This window comes from Chelonoidis abingdonii, chromosome 7 (assembly GCF_003597395.2).
Source record: "Chelonoidis abingdonii isolate Lonesome George chromosome 7, CheloAbing_2.0, whole genome shotgun sequence".
Taxonomy (NCBI): domain Eukaryota; kingdom Metazoa; phylum Chordata; order Testudines; family Testudinidae; genus Chelonoidis; species Chelonoidis abingdonii.
In genome coordinates, this window is record NC_133775.1 from 82,038,721 (window position 1) to 82,058,381 (window position 19,661).

At 46.8% G+C, this 19,661-nt stretch overlaps 1 protein-coding gene and 1 long non-coding RNA gene across 2 annotated transcripts in view; one reads left to right on the forward strand and one right to left on the reverse strand.

Moving 5' to 3' along the window:
- Positions 1–17,320, forward strand: part of LOC142047115 (uncharacterized) — a 21,788-nt gene extending 4,468 nt beyond the window's left edge. The window contains exons 2-3 of the long non-coding RNA XR_012656295.1: positions 16,486–16,670; positions 17,180–17,320. This is a non-coding gene — a long non-coding RNA (uncharacterized LOC142047115). The remainder of the gene's footprint in view (positions 1–16,485; positions 16,671–17,179) is intronic.
- Positions 1–19,661, reverse strand: part of WWC1 (WW and C2 domain containing 1) — a 165,613-nt gene that overhangs the window by 13,111 nt on the left and 132,841 nt on the right. The window contains exons 16-21 of the mRNA XM_032776684.2: positions 16,845–16,997; positions 16,445–16,545; positions 15,347–15,497; positions 12,544–12,708; positions 8,821–8,913; positions 7,612–7,842 (exon numbers count right to left, since the gene is read on the reverse strand). Coding sequence (XP_032632575.1) covers positions 7,612–7,842; positions 8,821–8,913; positions 12,544–12,708; positions 15,347–15,497; positions 16,445–16,545; positions 16,845–16,997 — 894 coding nt within the window. The remainder of the gene's footprint in view (positions 1–7,611; positions 7,843–8,820; positions 8,914–12,543; positions 12,709–15,346; positions 15,498–16,444; positions 16,546–16,844; positions 16,998–19,661) is intronic.

The following is a 19,661-nucleotide window of genomic DNA, read 5'->3' on the forward strand; positions in this document are numbered from 1 at the left end:
TCGCCAGGTCAAGACCCCTACCCCAACCGGACCTGAACCTCGTTACCAGGCTCTGGGGCCCCCCTTTGAGCCTTTACCACATGCTGCTGCTGTATTCTGTCCTGGGAAGACAGCATTCCAGTCGCTGTCCGGCTAGAACGAGCTTGAGAACTTCGAGCAACTGACTGTGGATCCTCCATAGAGCGGTGTCAGTAAGTAACAAGGTACAGCTTGCCGACTGCACCCGCGTTCCCCTAAGTCGGTTCCGCCTTCACCCACCACCACGGACACCATCGATTCTGCCACGTCTTCTTTCAAAGCCCGTAAAAAAATATAAATTTTCATCGCGACAGAACAGCAGCCCATAAACTCGGATGTGCCGTGAGCGCTCGCCTTCTACACTGAGAGGACCAAACCTTCCGGCGCTCACCTCAGCTAATTTGTAGCAGTGGCAGGAATGTATGAAGGGCATGGCAATCTCCTCAACAACGTAATTGCATCTGGGTTACACCTATCCGGCTTGCGATGACTTGGTCAGTTCAGACGGCGCACTCACCACGCACCATACTTGGTGCTCAAGCCTACTGCCCGCGTTCTGCCATGTCCCATACAGAAAATCTGCCGCGCGGACACCTGGTCTGCCATCCACACCTTTTGCATCGCACTATAGCGCATTAAGTCCACCAAGCTGAGACGAATGCCCGCTTGGCTCACGGTATTAACGTCGCAACGTCGCACGCCGACCCTCCGCCTAGGTAAGCTTGGGAATCACCTAATTTGAAGGATATAGCGGGGTGAAACAAACTGAAGATGGTATCCAAGCTCCACCGTACGTAGGACCCAACGATCTGAAGTCAACTGGGACCACGCAGGGAGGAACGGGGAAAGGCGGTTGTAAAACTGAAAGGGATCCGGGGAGGCAATTGGTACACTGCTCTCGGGCACACCCTCAAAAGTTTGCTTTGGGTCCCGGTGCTGGTTTGGCGGGACCGGAATTGTTGCCCCCTTGAGGTCCAGACTGACGTCTGTGGGTAGTACGACCTCGTCTTTGGGCAAAATCTTGTCTTGGCCGAGGTGGGGGGTAAGGGCGCTGAGGTTGGGAGCAGAATGACCATCTCTGAGTCTGGGGTGTATGCATTCCCAACGAACGCATAATAACCCGGTTGTCCTTCAGACTCTGTAGTCTGGGGTCCGTCTTTTGCAAGAACAAGCTTTGTCCATCAAATGGCAAGTCTTGTATGGTGTATTGCAGCTCAGGTGGTAGGCCGGACACTTGCAACCATGATATGCGTTGCATGGCTATGCCAGAGGCGACCGTTCTAGCTGCCGAATCGGCGGCATCAAAGTGAGGCTTGTAAGGAGGTCCTCGCGACCTTCTTCCCCTCCTCTAGGAGAGCTGTAAAATCCTGACGGGAGTCCTGCGGAACCAACTCGGTAAACTTGCCGACTGCATCCCAGGTATTGTAGCTGTATCTGCTTAAGAGGGCTTGTTGGTTCGCCACGCAGAGCTGAAGGCCTCTGGCGGAGTAGATCTTCCGGCCCAACAAATCCATGCGCCTGGCCTCCCTAGATTTCGGCGCGGAGGCTTGTTGGCCGTGGCGCTCCCGTTCGTTGACTGATTGTACCACCGATGAGCAGGGGGCGGGATGCACATAGAGCTCATACCCCTTAGAAGGCACCATGTATTTTCATTCTATTCCCCTGGCTGTGGGTGGAATGGAAGCCGGGGACTGCCAGATAGTGTCTGCTCTGGCCTGGATCGAACAGATGAAGGGGAGGGCCACTCTGGTTGGTGTTTCCGCAGATAATATGCTAATCACCGGGTCCTCCACCTCGGGAATCTCCTCTACTAGAAGGCTGATATTCTGGACGACACGCCGCAGAAGATCCTGGTGTGATCGGAGGTCAATTGGAGGGGGCCCCGACGATGATGTGCCTGCTACCGCCTCATCCGGGGAAGAGGAGGATGACAGCCCTGGGATGAGTGGGTCCTGGACTGACGCCTCATCCTGGGGGACCTCCATCTCCGGAAGATCATGCTGTTCCGGTGCGCATGCAGTGGTTTCCTCCGTACCAGCGGAGGGAGGTCTGCTGACGGTGGCCTCTGGTGCATGGTGCTCTGAGTGACCGGAGCGTGATGGGCCTGTTGGTTCGCCTTGGACTTGGTGATAGGCCCAAGGTGTCCAAAAAGACCACTGAGGCGGTCCGTGGTCCAGGTGAGCCTGCGTATCTGAACCCCCATAGGAGGCACTGTCTGCATGTGAGGAGGCGGATGGATGACGCGACGGCCACGAAGGAGCTGAAGTTGATTGGACCAGGTCTCTGCGTCCATAGAACTCATCTCTGCGCGGTACCGGCGAACAGTACTGGGAACCATGGCGGTGCCGGGAGCGGGACTGGGACCTATGACCAGCGCGGTGCCGGGAGGTCGACCGGTGCCTTACATCGTCATGCCGGGATTGGCTGTGAGACGTACGGCGGTGCCAGGATCTGGACCAGTGCTGAGAGTACCACGACGGAGACCGGGATCTCGAGCGGTGCCGTGAGTATGACCAGTACCGGGATGGAGAACGGTACTGGGACTGCGAGCGGTGCCGGGATCGGGAGCGATGTCGGGACCAAGAGTGACCGCGGGATCTAGATCGGGACCAACGGCGTTCGGTGGTGCCCGGGGAAGGTGGCCGCACCATGGTGGGCTTGCCCAACGATTGAATAACCCGCACCGGGGGTGCTGGGGGTTGGGGCAGCTCAGGCTCTGTTAGAGCAATTAGGTCCCGTGCGGTGGAGAAGGTCTCCGGCGTGGAGGGCACAACGAGCTCGACCGCAGCGTGCGCCGGGGAGCTGGTAGGCACCAGACTCAATGGCTCCTGTGAGACTGGAATCAACGGTGCGGAGATAAGCGGTGCCGTGGCAGTTGACGGTGTAGCTGTAGGTGCCGCAGGAGCCTGGTGCCTCTTGCTTCTCGGGGAGAGGAAGCGGTGCCGACCAGAGGGTTGGGCCGGTGAAGGGTGGTTCCGAGGAGCCTTTACTGGTGCCGAGCGGTCTGGTGCAGAGGAGGCACTTGTTCCCGGTGCCGGAGTCGGTGCAGAGGATGGAGGAGTTAGCGCTGCCTCCATCAAAAGCTGCTTCAGGCGAATGTCCTGCTCTTTCTTTGTCCGGGGCTTGAACGCCTTGCAGATTCGGCACTTGTCCGCAAGGTGGGATTCGCCTAGGCACTTTAAACAGGAGTCGTGCAGGTCTCCTGTGGGCATCGGCCGATGACAGGCCGCGCAGGGTTTGAAGCCTGGTGAACCGGGCATGGGCCCTGGTACCAGGGGAGGAGAAGGGGCGAGCCCCCGATCCTCTTTAACTATATACAGAACTATAAGAACAACTAATTTAAATGCTAACTAGAACTATAGAAATGAACTATGTACACAATAACTATACAAACGAGCGAATCGCTAGGGAGGTGGAGATCAGCTAAGCTGCGCTCCACTGTTCCAACGACCGACACGGGCAGTAAGAAGGAACTGAGGAGCGGATGGGCCGGCAGGGGTATATATCAGGCATCATAGCAGCGCCACTCTAGGGGGCGACCTGCCGGCCCACCGAGTGTTGCTAGGGTAAAAACTCTCCGACGAACGTACACGCGGCGCGCACACACCTAATTGGAATGGGTATGAGCAAGCACTCGAAGAAGAAGGGACTAACATAATCATCTCCTGTAGGTCTCCTGCACATTGCAGGACACAGGACCTCACTCGCCCACTCCTGTAATAGACTCATAACCTCTGGCTGAGTTACTGAAGTCCTCAAATCATGATTTAAAGACTTCAAGCTACAGAAAATCCACCATTTATATTAATTTAAACCTGCAAGTGACCCATGTCCCATGCTGCAGAGGAAGGTGAAAAACCTTGAGGGTCTCTGCCAATCTGATCCAGGGAAAAATTCCTTCCCAACCTCAAATATGGCAATCAGTTAGACCCTGAGCATGTGGGAAAGATCCTCTGACCAGACATCTGGGAAAGATTTCTCAGAGCCCTCTTCAGTTAGTGTCCCATCACCAGCCATTGGAGATATTTGCTGCTTGCAGTCGCAGATCAGCTACATGCCACTTTAGGCAGTCTCATCATAGCATCCCCTCCATAAACTTATCAAGCTTAGTATTGAAGCTAGTTAGGTCTAGATGATTAGAAACCTTTTCCAATTTCAAGCCTAAATTTGTTGATGGCCAGTTTATATCCATTTGTTCTTGTGCTCACATTGGCACTTAACTTAAATATTCCTGTTATTCATCCCTCTGATGTCCTTATAAAGAGCAATCATATCTCCCCTCAGCTTTCGTTTGGTTAGGCTAAACAAGCCAAGCTCATAAAGTAGGTTTTCCATTCCTCGTATCATCCTAGTAGCCTTTCTCTGCACTTGTTCCAGTTTTAATTCATCTTTCTTTAACATGGGAGACCAGAATTGCACACAGTAACCAGATGAGGTCTCACCAGTGCCTTGTATAATGTTACTAATTGTTCCCTATCTCTACTAGAAATACCTTGCCTGATGCATCCTAAGATTGCATTAGTCTTTTTCATGGCCACATCACACTGGTGGCTCACTGTCATCCTGTGATTAACCAGTACATCCAGGTCTTTCTCCTCCTCCGTCACTTCCAACTGATGCGTCCCCAACTTATAGCAAAGATTCTTGTTAGTCCCTACATGCATGACCTTGCACTTTGCATTATTAAATTTAATCACATTTCTATTACTCAAGTTTACAAGATCTTTTTGTACTATATTCTGGTCCTCATCTGTACTAGCAATACCCCCCAACTTTGTGTCATCCACAAATGTTATTAGCACACTCCTACTTTTTGTGCCAAGGTCAATAATAAAAATGTTAAATAAGATTGGTCCCAAGACCAGTCCCTGAGGAACTCCACTAGTAACCTCCCTCTAGCCTGAAGTTCATCTTTCAGTATAACCCATTGTAGCCTCTCCTTTAACCAGTTCCTTTTCCACTTTTCACTTCTCACATTAATCCCCAACTTCTTCAATTTAACTAATAATGTCCCATGTGGAACTGTATCAAATATCTATCTCGATTTCAATAAGGCAAGAGCTCTGACTTTTGCATTAATTACGTATGTTTAACAGCAGAGGACCTTACTCTAAAGCACTTAGGCCTAGTCTACACACACGTTTTTTACTAAAACTACTTACAAGTTACGAGTGCAGTTTTCTAGTTGTATGGTTAAAGCAGTAAAGCCTGCATGTAAACTAGCCCTTCCACCAAATAATACCATGTTCTGCAAGGAGTTCCAACGATACCATAAGCAAGTGCAGAAGAATTGGGCCCAGGATAGTCAGCAGAGCTTGTGGATTAAATCCTACAGCATCTTGTAATCATGGGCTTCTAGAACCCTCAGATTTTTCTAGAAGGCTGTTTATAGTACTTTAAACATATTACAGCTTATAATCCATCAATACACATAGATTCAGAGAAGGCAAAACAGAATATAATTTTATTAACCAACATACAGATAATCCAGAAGATCCAATTTTTCCTGAGACATTCTAGTGCCTCCCTCCCTAATGGTCTGGGCACTCACTCCCCCACTAACAAAAGTCACAGCCCCCCAAAATGTGGCTCCTTCTTGGTGCATGAAACAGACTTTCCCCACAGGCTGCAACTCTTGTGTGCGCCTGATAAAGACTTTTTCTGAAACATTCCATGGGTACATTAAGTTCCAGATTCTCTCTCATCACTGCTTTGCAGGTCTGCCATTGAGCTTTGAAAAGAATGGAGCTAGACAAAAGGAAGTAGTAGCCAGTAGGTACTATCCTTCTACATGCAGGAACCACTTGGAGCCAATGACTCTGTGACACTGCACTCCATAGTCTTCATATTGATATTATTACGACATAATTATGATGCATTTTGTACAAGACTGGTCATGTGAGGTGTAATTGGAAAAGTTATGATTTGCTAAATATGATTATTCTACTTGTATGCATGTATCATTTTTATATCTGAAGTTATGAATATTAACTATGTATCTGTATTTCACATGTAGTCTCACCTCAGTGATACCCATTAGGCAAAATGCTTCCAGTCTAGACAGCTGGGCTCTGAAAGGCCTATTCAAGGTAATGGGTCATTAGGAAGAACAATAGGCCTTAGGAGAATGTATCTCCCAGAGGGTTAGCCTTCCTGAGAATGCTCCAGACAGCCTGTAAATAATGGCTACTATGACTCAGCCAGGTATGCAAGGGCATGTGACCAGGCCACATGACACGGAACTACATCTTGGATACCACTGTTTTTCCATAAACTGAGTTTGGGACAAAGGGTTCCCACCATATGCTAAAACTATATAAGGCAGAGAGTGACACCTTCACTCCCCACACAAGAAAACTTCTAGAAAGACCTAAGGAACAAAAGACGGAACCAGGGGACATGCTGGTTCCAGGCTAAAGGAATTTCTAGCCTGTGTATGAAAACCTGGTGATCCCAAGCTGTATAGCAAGTGCATCTTGTAAGCTGAGAATCTGCAGGCCTGCTTCTATCATCAGTCAGGGCGAGAGATTGTTAATTCAAATCCTCTCAATCTACGATGTTAAGCATAGTTTGAATTTTTGTTTATTTACTAGGTAATCTTCTTTGATCTCTTTGCTATCCCTTATATTCACGTAAATCTATCTTTCATAGTTAATAAACTTGGTTTTGCTTTATCTAAACCAGTGAGTCTGAATTAAGTGCCTGGAAATCTTAGCTCAAGGGGCAAAGGCTGTTGCATTTCCTCTCCACATTGAGGCGGGCCACATAGCACGGTTCACGGACAGTAGGTGGACCGCAATCATTACTGAGTGGTACGTGCAAGAACAAAAAAGACCACCTGGTCGGCCTCCAAGAAGATGGGAAAATGACATTGTTAAATATTTTGGAAGAACATGGAGAAGAAAGGCAAGAATGCAAGAAGAATGGCGGACATGTTGTGATCGGTGCAGTCTTAACGACAGCTGAAGACCGATTGATCCAGGTGATTGAGGGGGAGGCGAACTGGATAACAAATTCATACTGGTCAGGGTTTTGACCAGGGCCAAATGGTACAGCTCTGGGTCCTAGACTGGAGAAGCTGGTGGTTATTTTGGCTGTAGCCTCTCTATTGTTGGTTCATGCAGTGGCTGGTCAGCTTGTATGTAACTGCAGTTGGGTTTGTCCCTACCTGTGTGAATGCTGGTGGAAGTGTGGGACCAGGAGCGGGTCTGCAGCTTGTCACAGCAACACAGTGTGAGAGAGAGCCCAGGCTGGTGAGTCAGAGGGCTCAGTGGTACCCTAGTTCCAGGTGGCACCCCAGGGAGGAACCAGTCACAGATTCCTCCTGCGCCTGGCCTTGCATCCAATGACAAGTGACAGTGGAATTCAAATAGTAGGAAAGGACATTTGCAAGGGCTACAATTCTAATTATTTGTCAGTATGTAAAGTTAATACAACAGAAGTTTCAGTACAAAGCTCCACCAAATAAGTTTATTTAAAAGGGGTAAGATTTGGATGAAAGCAGCACTAAAGATTTGAACATTCTGGTCTCCAGAAGATGGGAAAATGTGTTTGACTAAACATATTAACAAAAACCCAGTCAGAATTGCTTACCCGTTTTTCGACGTGTCTCAGCCAAAGCCGGAATCTCTCATCATCCTTCACCCATTGTGGCAGCTCTTTTTCACCTTGACCTTGAGCTTGTTCTAACTGTTCTTTCAGTTCTTTCAGTACAGAGATCTCTTGCACTAACTGATTGTGCCAGGTCCTTGAAGCCTGCAGGTCTAACTCCAGGTCTAGTGAAGTTCGGATTAGACGCTCTGCACCAAAGGACTTAACCAAAGGCTGGAACAGAAGGGATTTTATGATTGGAATAAAAAGTGTCAAACTGTTCCCATCTGGTTCGAATATGTGCAACATCTCTGGTAATGCTGCTTTTGCAAGGTGTGTGCTTGCCCAAATTTGCAGTTTCGCAGTCTAGCAAAGTCTTATAAGTAAGCTTGCCCATGCTGCAGCTTCCATCAACACAATGGTATCTGAAGTAAGCCAAGGGCTTCTGTACTTAGCTGACAATGGGCTGAAATGAGGAGTGTCTTCCTTACACCAGTACTCAGAATATTATCAATTATCAGAATATTGCAGAATGCTGCAAGACAACATATTAGCACTGGTTTCACACCACTGGATTTTCTCCTGCCCCCAATGTCAGGAACATTAGTGTTGAGGAGTGCACAACGTGAGTATTTCAGTCAGACAATCTGCCTCATGCAAAATGTTTTAGTGGCCTCCCAAGGACAGCAGCAGCCCAATTCCACCCCATTCACATCCTAGTAGAACACACACAATGATGTCATTAATGGGTGTGGAGCTCATTAAGCACTGTTAAATTTCAATGAACACCTTAAAAAGTGATTTTCAATTGCTTACAAATTAGTTATCCCACAAATTCCTTTGGCATGGATATGAGCCAATGAGAGCATATTTTACATGCCACATCTAAAAAATTAGCTACTTTTGAATTCTGTTTGGAAGGAAAATTGTGAGATATAATTTTTCAAAGTGGAAGTTCTAGTAACTCAAGAGAACAGACATTTGTCACCTTTTGACAGACTAGTAAGAACATTTCAGCCCAAATAGAGAATTTTTTTTTAATGCTATGAGCACATGAAGACAGGTGGTTTATATCTGAAATTAACCTGAATTATCTTTGCTAACCCCTTTTAAACAGAATTATCTATTGGTAACTCACAAACCAATGCTTTAAGAACATGCTTGTTTTCTTGAATGCCAGCTAAGGGAAAAATTTGTAGATGAAGTTTTTACCCGCTTCATTCTGACACTTCTCCTCTCCATAGCATTCCGAACAAAGGGCGGTTTCTTAGACAGTGTTGAACTGTCACTATCACTGCGATTTAGCTGAAAAAGAGAGAGAAGTAATTGTTACGAAACAAGCACGCAGTGCAAGGCTATTACGAATGAGCCCACAGAGCTGCAGACATTTATAGAAAGCCATGGACTGAGAATTATCTGAGAAAGTCACATGTAACAGTGCAATGAAACCCACCCAGTGCCCAAATCTGGCTGTTTTCCATGGCCACTGTCCTTTCCTGGCCTCCTCCCCTCTGCTTTTCAATGCTGCTGTTTGAGAAGAGGTTGGAAGATACCATCACTTTCAGTTAGAACTCTGCACAGGTCACACACAGTCCCCTTCCCCTACTCAACATCAATAGGTCAGACAAGAGCCTACAAAATTAAGATGTAATGAACAATGTTGCATTGGCTGGGGATTAAGTCATTCTCATCCGTAACGTCTATGAATAAGCAGAGCATAACACTGGAGAAGGATTAAGTAATTTTTTTCCCTTTTCAAACAAACTATTTCTATATATGAAACAAACAATGTGTCATGTGGATACCATGACTTTTTTCAGGGTTTTTTTTTGCAGCGTTTTATATATTTGGGGTCAGATTTTTCCTGGAAACGTGGAGCAAGAAACCTCTTTCCTTTGTGCTACTTCCACAGCGGCTGGACACGATCATAATCCAAGCTTAGGGACAATTCTCTTGTTGTGTACCTTTGGGCCAAGCATTCAGGAGAGCAAATGCAGAAATCCAAGGGCTGGAGGAGCAAGCATGTGCCTCCTGCATGCTAGGGAGCTCCAGGATATGATGCTTCCACTGGGAAGATGCAGGTTGGCATCACAAGGTTGTACCTATTATGCACAACTGTGATGTTAAATGTTCCATTTGATATGAGTACTAATTTACTGTACTCCAGGATCTGTAGTAAGGTCTAGGTGCCCCTTGGATGCTGAAACCACTGAGCCCTGGGCCATGTACTTTCTAGATCCCTGAAACATGGATATTCTTTGCTATCCCTAAATGCCCTGTTGAGTGTTATTTATTATGTGGCTCAATGCTCAGAGGCCAAACAGAAGATAGTCTCGACTTTTGAATTGTGTCGTGAAGAGAATTAAACTCAGAGCTAAAGCAAAGGTAAAACAGTTTACATCTGTGAGCCTGATTTCATCTGAACTGGATACAGGTTTTTTTGAAGTACTGTTCTGGTGCACTCAATGTTAGGCAGCCTTTGATGTTCTACTAGAACACCTCAATCTTCAGTTAGACCAGCACATACTTCACAAAAGCAGTTTCCTGACAGTGTTTACTTGTATTCTACACTGGTTGAAGCTAAAGGAGTTATTTATAGTGTATCCTGATCTTCAATCCTGGAACTAATTAATTATGAATAAACATTTAATCAAAGAGGTGGCACTGTCATCCTCACTCAGTACACAGATTGTTCAATTAGTGTCACACACAGCACAGTGGAGTCTTTCACGCTCCATTAAAGCTGCTAATTGAAGTTAGTCGTCTCTACTTTCTGATTTCCATCACGACCTTTCATTTTAGAGGAGATAAACACTAGTCAGACACTTATAGCATCTCTGTCTGATGATAACCTTAACATCCATCTTTAAGCAGCATTAAATGCAGCAAAGCTCTTCTGGTTACAAACAAAAGGAGACTGAGGATGAAATAAGGTTTGTAACGGGGCGAACTCACCCCCGCGGCGCCTCCTTCTGGTTGCTTCAGGGAATCAGCTCACATACACAGCTCGGAGCGCCCTCTGCAGGCCAGTGATCCGCCTTCTGGCTTCCGCTACTGGCCCCGTGTCCCTCCCTGGACCCCGGTGCCCCTTCTATGTGGGGTTCTGCCCCCTGGCAGTAACCCCTTTCTCTTAAGGGTTTCCCCCCTCCTGGGAACCTCCCCCCCACTCTATCCCCACTTTGCGTCAGGGTCTTGGCAACTGCCCAGTCATTAGCTAGCCCCCACGCCCTGGGGCAGACTGCAGTGTTAGCCTCTCATCATCAGCAAAGGGGTTTGGACCTGCTGCCTTGGCCTACCGCTGGGTTGCACCCTGCAACCCTAGTACCTCTCAGCCTACTCCTAGGCCGCAGTCCGGGGCTTTCCAGGCAGGAGCTCCCCGGCTCCGCTGCTTTCCCCAGCCCTGCTTCGCTCTAGGTACCTTTCAGCCTACTCCTTGCAGCAGCCAGGCCCTTCTCCCTCTGAAGACAGAGAGAGACTCTTTTTGGCTCCTGGCCTCTCTGCCCTTTTATAAGGGCCTGTGGCTCAGTTTGGGGCATGGCCCCAGCTGCAGCCACTTCCCCCAATCAGCCCAGCCTGAAAGGCTGCTTTCTCCAGCCCCGGCCCCTTCCCTGGGCTGTTTTTAACCCCTTCAGGGCCGGAGCAGGGATCCACCCTGCTACAAGGTTCTATTCAGAACTGTCACTCCTCACTCTGAGATCTAAGGCAAATTACTTAATCTGTCTATGCATATTCCTCACTTGTAAAATTAATTGCCTACCTTGGTAAAACATTGAGATTCTTGGTTGACATATGTGCTATTTTAATTAGTAATTGTTATTTATTTTAACTCACCCAAATTGACCCAGTTCTAGTTTGACATGTCTCATATTTCTGTCTGAAGCGTTCATTCCAACCAGTGGCAAGTCATGATCTATGTCAGAGCAATGACTCTGTACCAAATGTTGGCACTAATGCAACTTATTCTGGCAAGAGGAGGGAAATGAGATGTGGTGGCAGGCACTTTGGCAGGGGCTTGGTGCCAAAAGAATACTGCAGTGTGCTTTAAGTAAGATGTGCAAGCGGTCTGCAGAGATGGAGGACTGGAGATAGCTGATCCAGTTTCTAATGGCAGAGGAATCTCCCTGTGCTGAGTGACAGTTCTAGACTAGGACCATATGTGCAGAGCAATGGGACTACATCACATAGACATGGGATGACCAGCAGTGGGTCCAGAACTTTGGTATGAGGAACGCCATATTTCTGGAGCTGCATTCTGGTACTTCACTACCAGGATACGAGGTCATACCTGTCCAGAGGTGTGTTGTGTTGCTCTTGCCCTCTGGAAGCTGCCTATCCCAGACTATTACAGATCAGTGGCTAATCAACTTGGTATTGACAAGACAACTGTGCTTTCTGTAATGTCAGTCACTAATGTTTGACCATGATGTCAGGGGTATCGTGCTACTAAAGTGACATCTACAAAAGATGGCAAAGTGAGGTTCTGACCACTTGGTTTATTAAAGAACCTTTGCAGGTACTAACACCACTGTTATGGCCAAGTTCTAATCTGAGTAATTATCTTAATCCTACCTAAATTCATGCTAGCATTTTAATTTTATTCATTCTCTCTACACTCCCTGCCCTAAGCCACTGTATTGTGCTGCTGTGGTACAATTGCTAAAACAGCTGCATTTCAGGAGTGTGCAGTGATTCCACTATCACTTCCCATTGTGAGGTTTACTTAACAGGTGTGAAATGCTCTGTGGTCCTCTGATGTACAATGTCAAGAAAGGGTGCTGCACCCTCAACTTCCACTCAAGTTCAAAGTCATTGAGGATGCAGTATACTCTCTCAGCTCCAACCGTCAGTGCAGTGTATTATCAGATGAACTAAAGATACTGTGCAATCACTAAGGGAAAACATTTACAACCAAGTCTGGGGATGTGGTTTCCTTACCCGGCAGATGTATTGACTCTGTGGTCCTGGCGAAAATGTTTTGGAGCGGATTATGGTGCTACTTCTGACAAACTGAGTTTGTGGTGGGTTAGCTGCTCTCTTCTCTTTTGGACGAACTACAGTTGAAGATTGTGCAAGGCTCTCTGTGTTTGTCTCTTTATCTACCTGAAAGAAACACACTTTCATGAACATAAGAATGGCTATACTGGATCAGACCAATGGTCCATCTAACCCAGTATCCTGTCTTCCAGCAGTGGCAGTGCCAGATGCTTTAAAGAGAATGAACAGAACAGACCAATCATCAAGTGATCCATTCCTTGTTGTTCAGTCCCAGCATCTGGCAATCAGAGCTTAGGGACACCCAGAGCTTCGAGTTGCATCCCTGACCATCTTGACTAACAGCCACTGAAGAACTTATCCTCCATGAACTTACTTGATTCTTTAATTTAACCCAGTTATAGTTTTGGCCTTCATAACATCCCCTGGCAACGAATTTCACAAGTTGACTGTATGTTGTGTGAGTAAATACTTCCTTTTGTTTGTTGTAAACCTGCTGTCTATTAATTTCATTGGGTGACCCCTGGTTCTTGTGTTATGTGAAAGGATAAATAACAGTTCCTTATTCACTTTCTCCACACCATTCATGATTTTATAGACCTCTATCACATCCCCCCTTAGTCATCTCTTTTCCAAGCTGAACAGTCCCAGTTTCTTTAGTCTCTCCTCATATGGAAGCTGTTCCACATCCTTAATCATTTTATGTTATATTCTTATATATCTTTTTTGAGACTGGGTGACCAGAACTAAATGCAGTTTTCAAGATGTGGATATATCATGGATTCATACAGTAGCATTATGATATTTTCTGTTTTGTTATTTATCCCTGTAACTGCGTCACCCCACCAGCCCATCAATGACAACTGCTTTTGTGTTTCGCCTGAAATCCCACTTCTACTTTCACACACTAAAGAGCAGTTTTTCATGAATTAAACTACAATCTAGAGCAGTGCTTCTCAAAGTCAGTCCACCGCTTGTTCAGGGAAAGCCCTGGCGGTCCGGTCCGGGCCGGTTTGTTTACCTGCCGTGTCTGCAGATTTGGCCAATCGCAGCTCCCACTGGCTGCGGTTCACTGCTCCAGGCCAATGGGGGCTGCGGGAAGGGCAGCCAGCTCATCCCTCAGCCCATGCCACTTCCCACAGCCCTCATTGGCCTGGAGCAGTGAACCGCGGCCAGTGGGAGCCACGATCAGCCAAATCTGCGACACGGCAGGTAAACAAACTGGCCCGGACTGCCAGGGACTTTCCCTAAACAAGCGGCAGCCCGACTTTGAGAAGCATTGATCTAGAGCAGACAAAGTTGTGTCTCTTTCTTGACTCTCCTTATGCAATACACTGTAGTCCTGCCCTTTCCAAACTTGTGAGTAATTTCTACAACTGTATCATTTCCTATAGATTCAGTTGCAAGTGACCTGTGTAAATCCTGAGCGACTCCACTAACTTTTCAGATTTACACCAATGTAACAGATTTAAAATCAAGCCTTTAAATTTAGATTATCCATTAAAGACCATCTTTTTGTTATTGCACACACACAATTGACAGAGACAAGACAATCTGAGCATTAAAACAGGCCCTTGATTAGGTAAATAGGTGGTGATTAGACAGTAATATCATTAAGGATTAATTAGGAGATCCCATCTGCTAATCACGTTGTCTGACAGTGCTAGGTGCAGAATGCTTCCAAGACCAGGGGACACATGGCATTTTGAATTAAATGGTATTTCATAAATGTAGTGTTATTTAAAATTGAGGTTTGACTTTAATGTAAGAGAGATCTTAAACTTCATGTGACTCCTGTAGCTCTGCTTAATTCAACATTGGCCTGGTCATCTTTGCAGCAGATAGTACTTAGTCCTGCCATGAGTGCAAGGGACTGGACTAGATGATCTCGCCAGGTCCCTGCCAGTCCTACGATTCTATGATTAACACAGGGCCCGCAAAAAAACTTATCACAAGTGAACAAGACAAAGGGAAAAGGATGAGATCAAGAAGTATGAAGATGTTCCACTCAGAATTATTTTTAGCTCTTTTTAAATCCTAAAACTTCAAAGCAGCACTAGAAAGATACAAGCAATTCAGACAACGACAAGTATGTAGTCCAAACAAAACATTAGACAGCTATATGTTGGAAGCTGTACCAGCAAATTTTCCTCCAAAAATGCAAATTCATGGGCTTTCACCTCAAAATGAATTTGATGCAAATGTACACCCCTGTTGCAACAAAAGCCTCCTGTATTTGCAAGAGTAAATCAGGTAACTGAACACGGAAGCATTTGAATAACCTGATTTGCTTATGCACATGCAGGAGGTTGTTGGTAAATGCAGGGCTGAATGGCCACAATGTATATGTACATGCACTTTTGAAGATGAACACATTAACATTAGCTTTATTAAGTCTGCTTTTCATTTGATAGGCCTGTGGTAAGTTGTTTGGGCTACAGTGATTAAAACAAAAATAAAATAAAAGGAAACGTTTCCAAACTGAAGTGGATCACCTCCCCCACAACCTTCATCCCACAGTATAATTACTCCACCAAGCCTCTTATTTCCCTTGAAGTGCTGCTTGCTGTGATTTTATAAGAAACAGAAAAACACTCCATGTAAATTTTCCAAGAAACCAAAAAGCAGAAGGAATTGCATTAAGTCCAGCAATTAGGGATGATCATAATAGTGAACAATATAGTGCTTAACTCATCTTACTAAATATCAGGCTTATGGAAGCAACAACATTTACTCTGGGCTTTACCTTTACTGCTATCGACTCTGCATGCACTTGGGATTCTGGATTCTCTTCCACCTCCCAGAGTGTTTTTCCATCACAGAATTCTTCCTCCTCTTCTGCTTCATTGTCACTGTTCCCATCCTGCTCTTCTTGCTCAGCAACCTCCTCATCTTGCCTGTCATATAAACTGCTTCTGTTACTGGGCTGGACCCACTTGGGACAATACCCCCATAGCATCCTTGATGCTGGTTGGTGTCCTAAGTATGCTGATCAAAAAGCATCTCTAGTGCTGCCAGTTGTACCAGATCCCTCATGATATTCCATGGAACAAGGGAATAACAAAAGTACACCGGTTGGAGTGGAAGAACCAGCAGTGAAACAGTTAAAGGCAATTTTCTCATCTTTCATTCTATGTAAGGTGATGACTATGGTTGAATACATTTGCATCAGTTTCTGCCACAAGCTGTATACTGGGTCTTGTACATTTGGGTTTGACTTAGTGCTGCTGGGCCAACTGTATGGTGGGTTTAGGAGGCTGACTCGGGGATTCCCCCAAACGGAGGTACTCTCAGTGTGAAAGCTAGAATTATGTTAAACAACGTGTTCTTGAGAATCTTTTGGCAAACCTGAGTGCAAATATGTATTTTGGTAGATTCCCCACCAAGGTTTGTGCTAAGTTTTGCTTTGAATTTTGTGGTTGGTTTGAACCTAACACTCAGTGAAATGTGGGACTGACAATGTAATTCACAGCCAGTTAAAGAGCTCATGCAAATTCCTATGAACTGAAGGTATGGTATTTCACAGGTCCGTCAAGCACTATGTACCACGGATTAATATATTTTATCTCTTCCAATTTTAACTTTTACTAGCTCCAGTCTCAATTCTCAGGCACATGCTCTTCTGTTGCTATGGATGTAGAAAAAGATGCCAGCAATGATCTTCTGCAAAGTTCAAGAACTTTGATCAGCTACTAGACACATTTCAATATTAAACGATTGCACCTTTGTCTGCATATTATCACATTAAACTTTGACTCATTGACATACTCATCTGAAACACTATGTCAAACCCATAGAACCCACAGACTCTTACGCTATGATAAGCAAATAGGATGCCACCTACCAATTCTCTCCACTAGTTAAAGTGCTTCTGCTTTCTTCCAGCTTCTTCTCTACTGCTTCCAGTTCAACAGCAGTCTGTTCCAGCAGTGCAGATACAGAGTCCTGTATAGAAGAAAGGGCTTTATTTAAAGACAGTATTCATTCCTAAACCCTATCAACTATCAGAGTGAGTGTTCCATATTACTCACAGTAAACCCGAGAAAAATAGGAAAAGGTCCATCAGTCAGGTAGAAAGTTACATCCTAAATCAAACTTTTAGTTTTATTGACCCATTTAGTATCATAATGACATTTTTTACGCATAAGAATGCCATGCAAACACACAACTCCTGATTTCTTTTCAGCAATTTAATATATTACAGAGGACATTTATGCAAGCTTCCGTTTAGCATTTGCCCTTACTGTTTTTTCAACGCAGGATACTGCAGAACAAATATCCCCTTGTTTGTGTTTTCTGCTTTGCTTCTGAAGATATTTATAACTAAGAAGGTTGTACCAGCGTGTTGACTTCTCTCCAGTTGGACATATTTCAGCCAAGCTAATTTGTGCCCCACCCTGTTGGAACCAAGGGGAAAAAAAGAGTTGTGAGTGCCGTATCAGAAAGAAGTGACTGCAGCAATAAAATGTCAGCAGAAATATGTAACAGCAAAAAACAAGGCTTTGGGAGCTGAAGGTTTAGTTATCCCTGAGAAAAACCACCACCACCACCACTAATCTTCACTCTCTCGCTATTTCAGGCATCATCTTGGTGATGACTGTATGATATTAAATTGAACCATATTGTTGGGGGCTTCTAAGGGTCAATATACAAGAAAGATTAACTTCAGCAGCTGCGTGCAAATAAGTGTCAAGAATGATGAACAGTTATGTTGTGGCCATGGTAAAACACGGTTACTCACCACACTTGTAACCTCTTGTTCTTGCGAGATGTGTTGCTCAATATCCATTCCAGTAGGGGTGTACGCGCCGCGCGTGCACGTTCGTCGGAAAACTTTTACCCCTAGCAACTCCAGCGGGCCGGCAGGTTGCCCCTAGAGTGGCGCCACTATGGGCGGGTGATATATACATCGCCTTGCGGCCATCCTGCCGCCGCCCTCAGTTCCTTCTTGCGCTAACTCCGACAGTGGGGAAGGAGGCGGGTTGGAATGGATATGAGCAACACATCTTGAAGAACAAGAGTTACAAGGTGAGTAACCATGTTTCTTCGAGTGCTTGCTCATATCCATTCTAGTAGGTGATTCCCAGCCTTACCTAGGCGGTAGGGTCGGAGTGAGAGGTCACAGTGCGCAACAACGGCAAGAGCCGAAGGCCGCATCATCCCTGGACTGCTGGACTAGGGCATAAGGGTAGCGAAGGTGTGCATGGAGGACCAGGTCGCTGCCCTGCAGATTCCTGGACGGGAACTCGTGTGAGGAACGCCATTGACGATGCCTGGGCTCTAGTAGAGTGCGCAGTTACACGCCCCGAAGGAGATGGGCCAGGTCGTAACATGTCTTATGCAGGACGTCACCCACAAGGAGATCCTCTGTGAGGAGACTGGCAACGCCTTGGAGCCGTTCAGCTACTGCGACAAAGAGCTGAGTGGATTTGCGGAACGGCTTGTTCTTTCTATATAAAAGGCGAGCGCCCTGCGCACAGTCTAGGCAGTGTAATGTTGTTCCCTACAAGATGATGAGGTTTGGGAAAGAATACGGGAAGGAATATGTCCTGGTTGGGGGGTAACGTGGAAGGCCGAGACAACCTTGGAGAGGAATGCAGGGTGTGGCCTCAGTTGCACCTGTCTCGATGGAACACCGTGTACAGAGGGTCCACGACGAGTGCGCGCAGCTCTGATACGCACCTAGCGGATGTGACAGCCACCAGGAATGCCGTTTTCCAGGACAAATAGAGGAAGGAACATGGTAGCCAGCGGTTCAAACGGGGGAACATAAGACGAGACAACACTACGTTGAATTCCCAGGAGAGGGCTGGATGACGGACTTGGGGTAAAGGCGCTCCAGCCCTTTGAAGGAATCTAGTCCCCAGTGGGTGTGAAATACGGAATGGCCGGCTCCCTTGGTGAAAGTGGAAGATGGCCGCCAAGTGAACCGAAGAGGCTATACCAGGCCTTGTTGTTTGAGCGACCACCAGGTAGTCCAAGACGATCGGATGGGAAACATCGGCAGGGTGGAAGTGCTTTCCGCACACCAGCACGTATAAGCGTTCCATTGGCTATGTACTGTCGTGTCCTCATAGATGGCTTTCGACTTCCTAGAAGTACTTGCCCTCACCTGGGGAGACAGTGCAATGTCGGACCCAGTAAGCCACACGGGAGCCACGCCGAGAGATGGCAGGGACTGAAGGGTCGGGGACAATAGCCGCTCGTGGTCCGGCGTGATCAGTGTCATGGTGAACGAGGCAGGGGAAACAGGTCCACTACCAAACCAGGTCCAGAGCAGAGAGTACCAAAGCGACGGGCCGAGTGCGAGCATGAGATCAAGCGGGCCCTGTCCCTGCGCGCCTTCAGAAGACCTTGAGGAATCAACCGAGAACGGAGGGAAGGCATAAAAGAGGTGCTTCCCACGAATCAGGAAGGCATTCCGCTACCGGAGCCCCGCTCAGGCCTGGAAGAGAGAACATCGGACACTTCCTTGTCGGCGAGATGCAAAAAGGTCATGTGGGGATGCCCCACCTGCCGGAAAAGTGTAAGGGCAACATCCGGGCGAAGGGAACCATTTCTGGAAGCTGAAAGACCGACTGAGATGGTCCGCCAGGGTATTGCGCGCCCGGGGAGAAGGAGCCGACTAGTTGAAACTGAGTGGGCTATGCAAAAGTCCCACACATTAAATGCTCTACCGAACATCACAGAAGAGAGATCTCGTCCCGCCCTGCTTGGTTGACATAAGTAAACATCCACGTTGTTGTCTATAAGAATCCGAGACACAGCGGCCTCGGATCGCCGATGGAAGGCTTGACAAGCAACGGCGGACCGCTCTCAATTCTTTGGACGTTGATATAGAGAAGCAGATCGGGAGGAGACCAGCGACCTAGGTCCCAATGGCCCAAATGAGCTCACCCATCCAAGTCGATGTGTCCGTAGTGAAGGGACAGCGAGGGCTGTGGAGGATGGAATGGGCGCCCCGCAAGACGAACGGACTCCTGCAGCTCACCATTGAGGAGAAGAGTTACGTCCTGTGGGACGTGACGACGGTACCAACGGTCGCCTGGCTAGGACGAGCT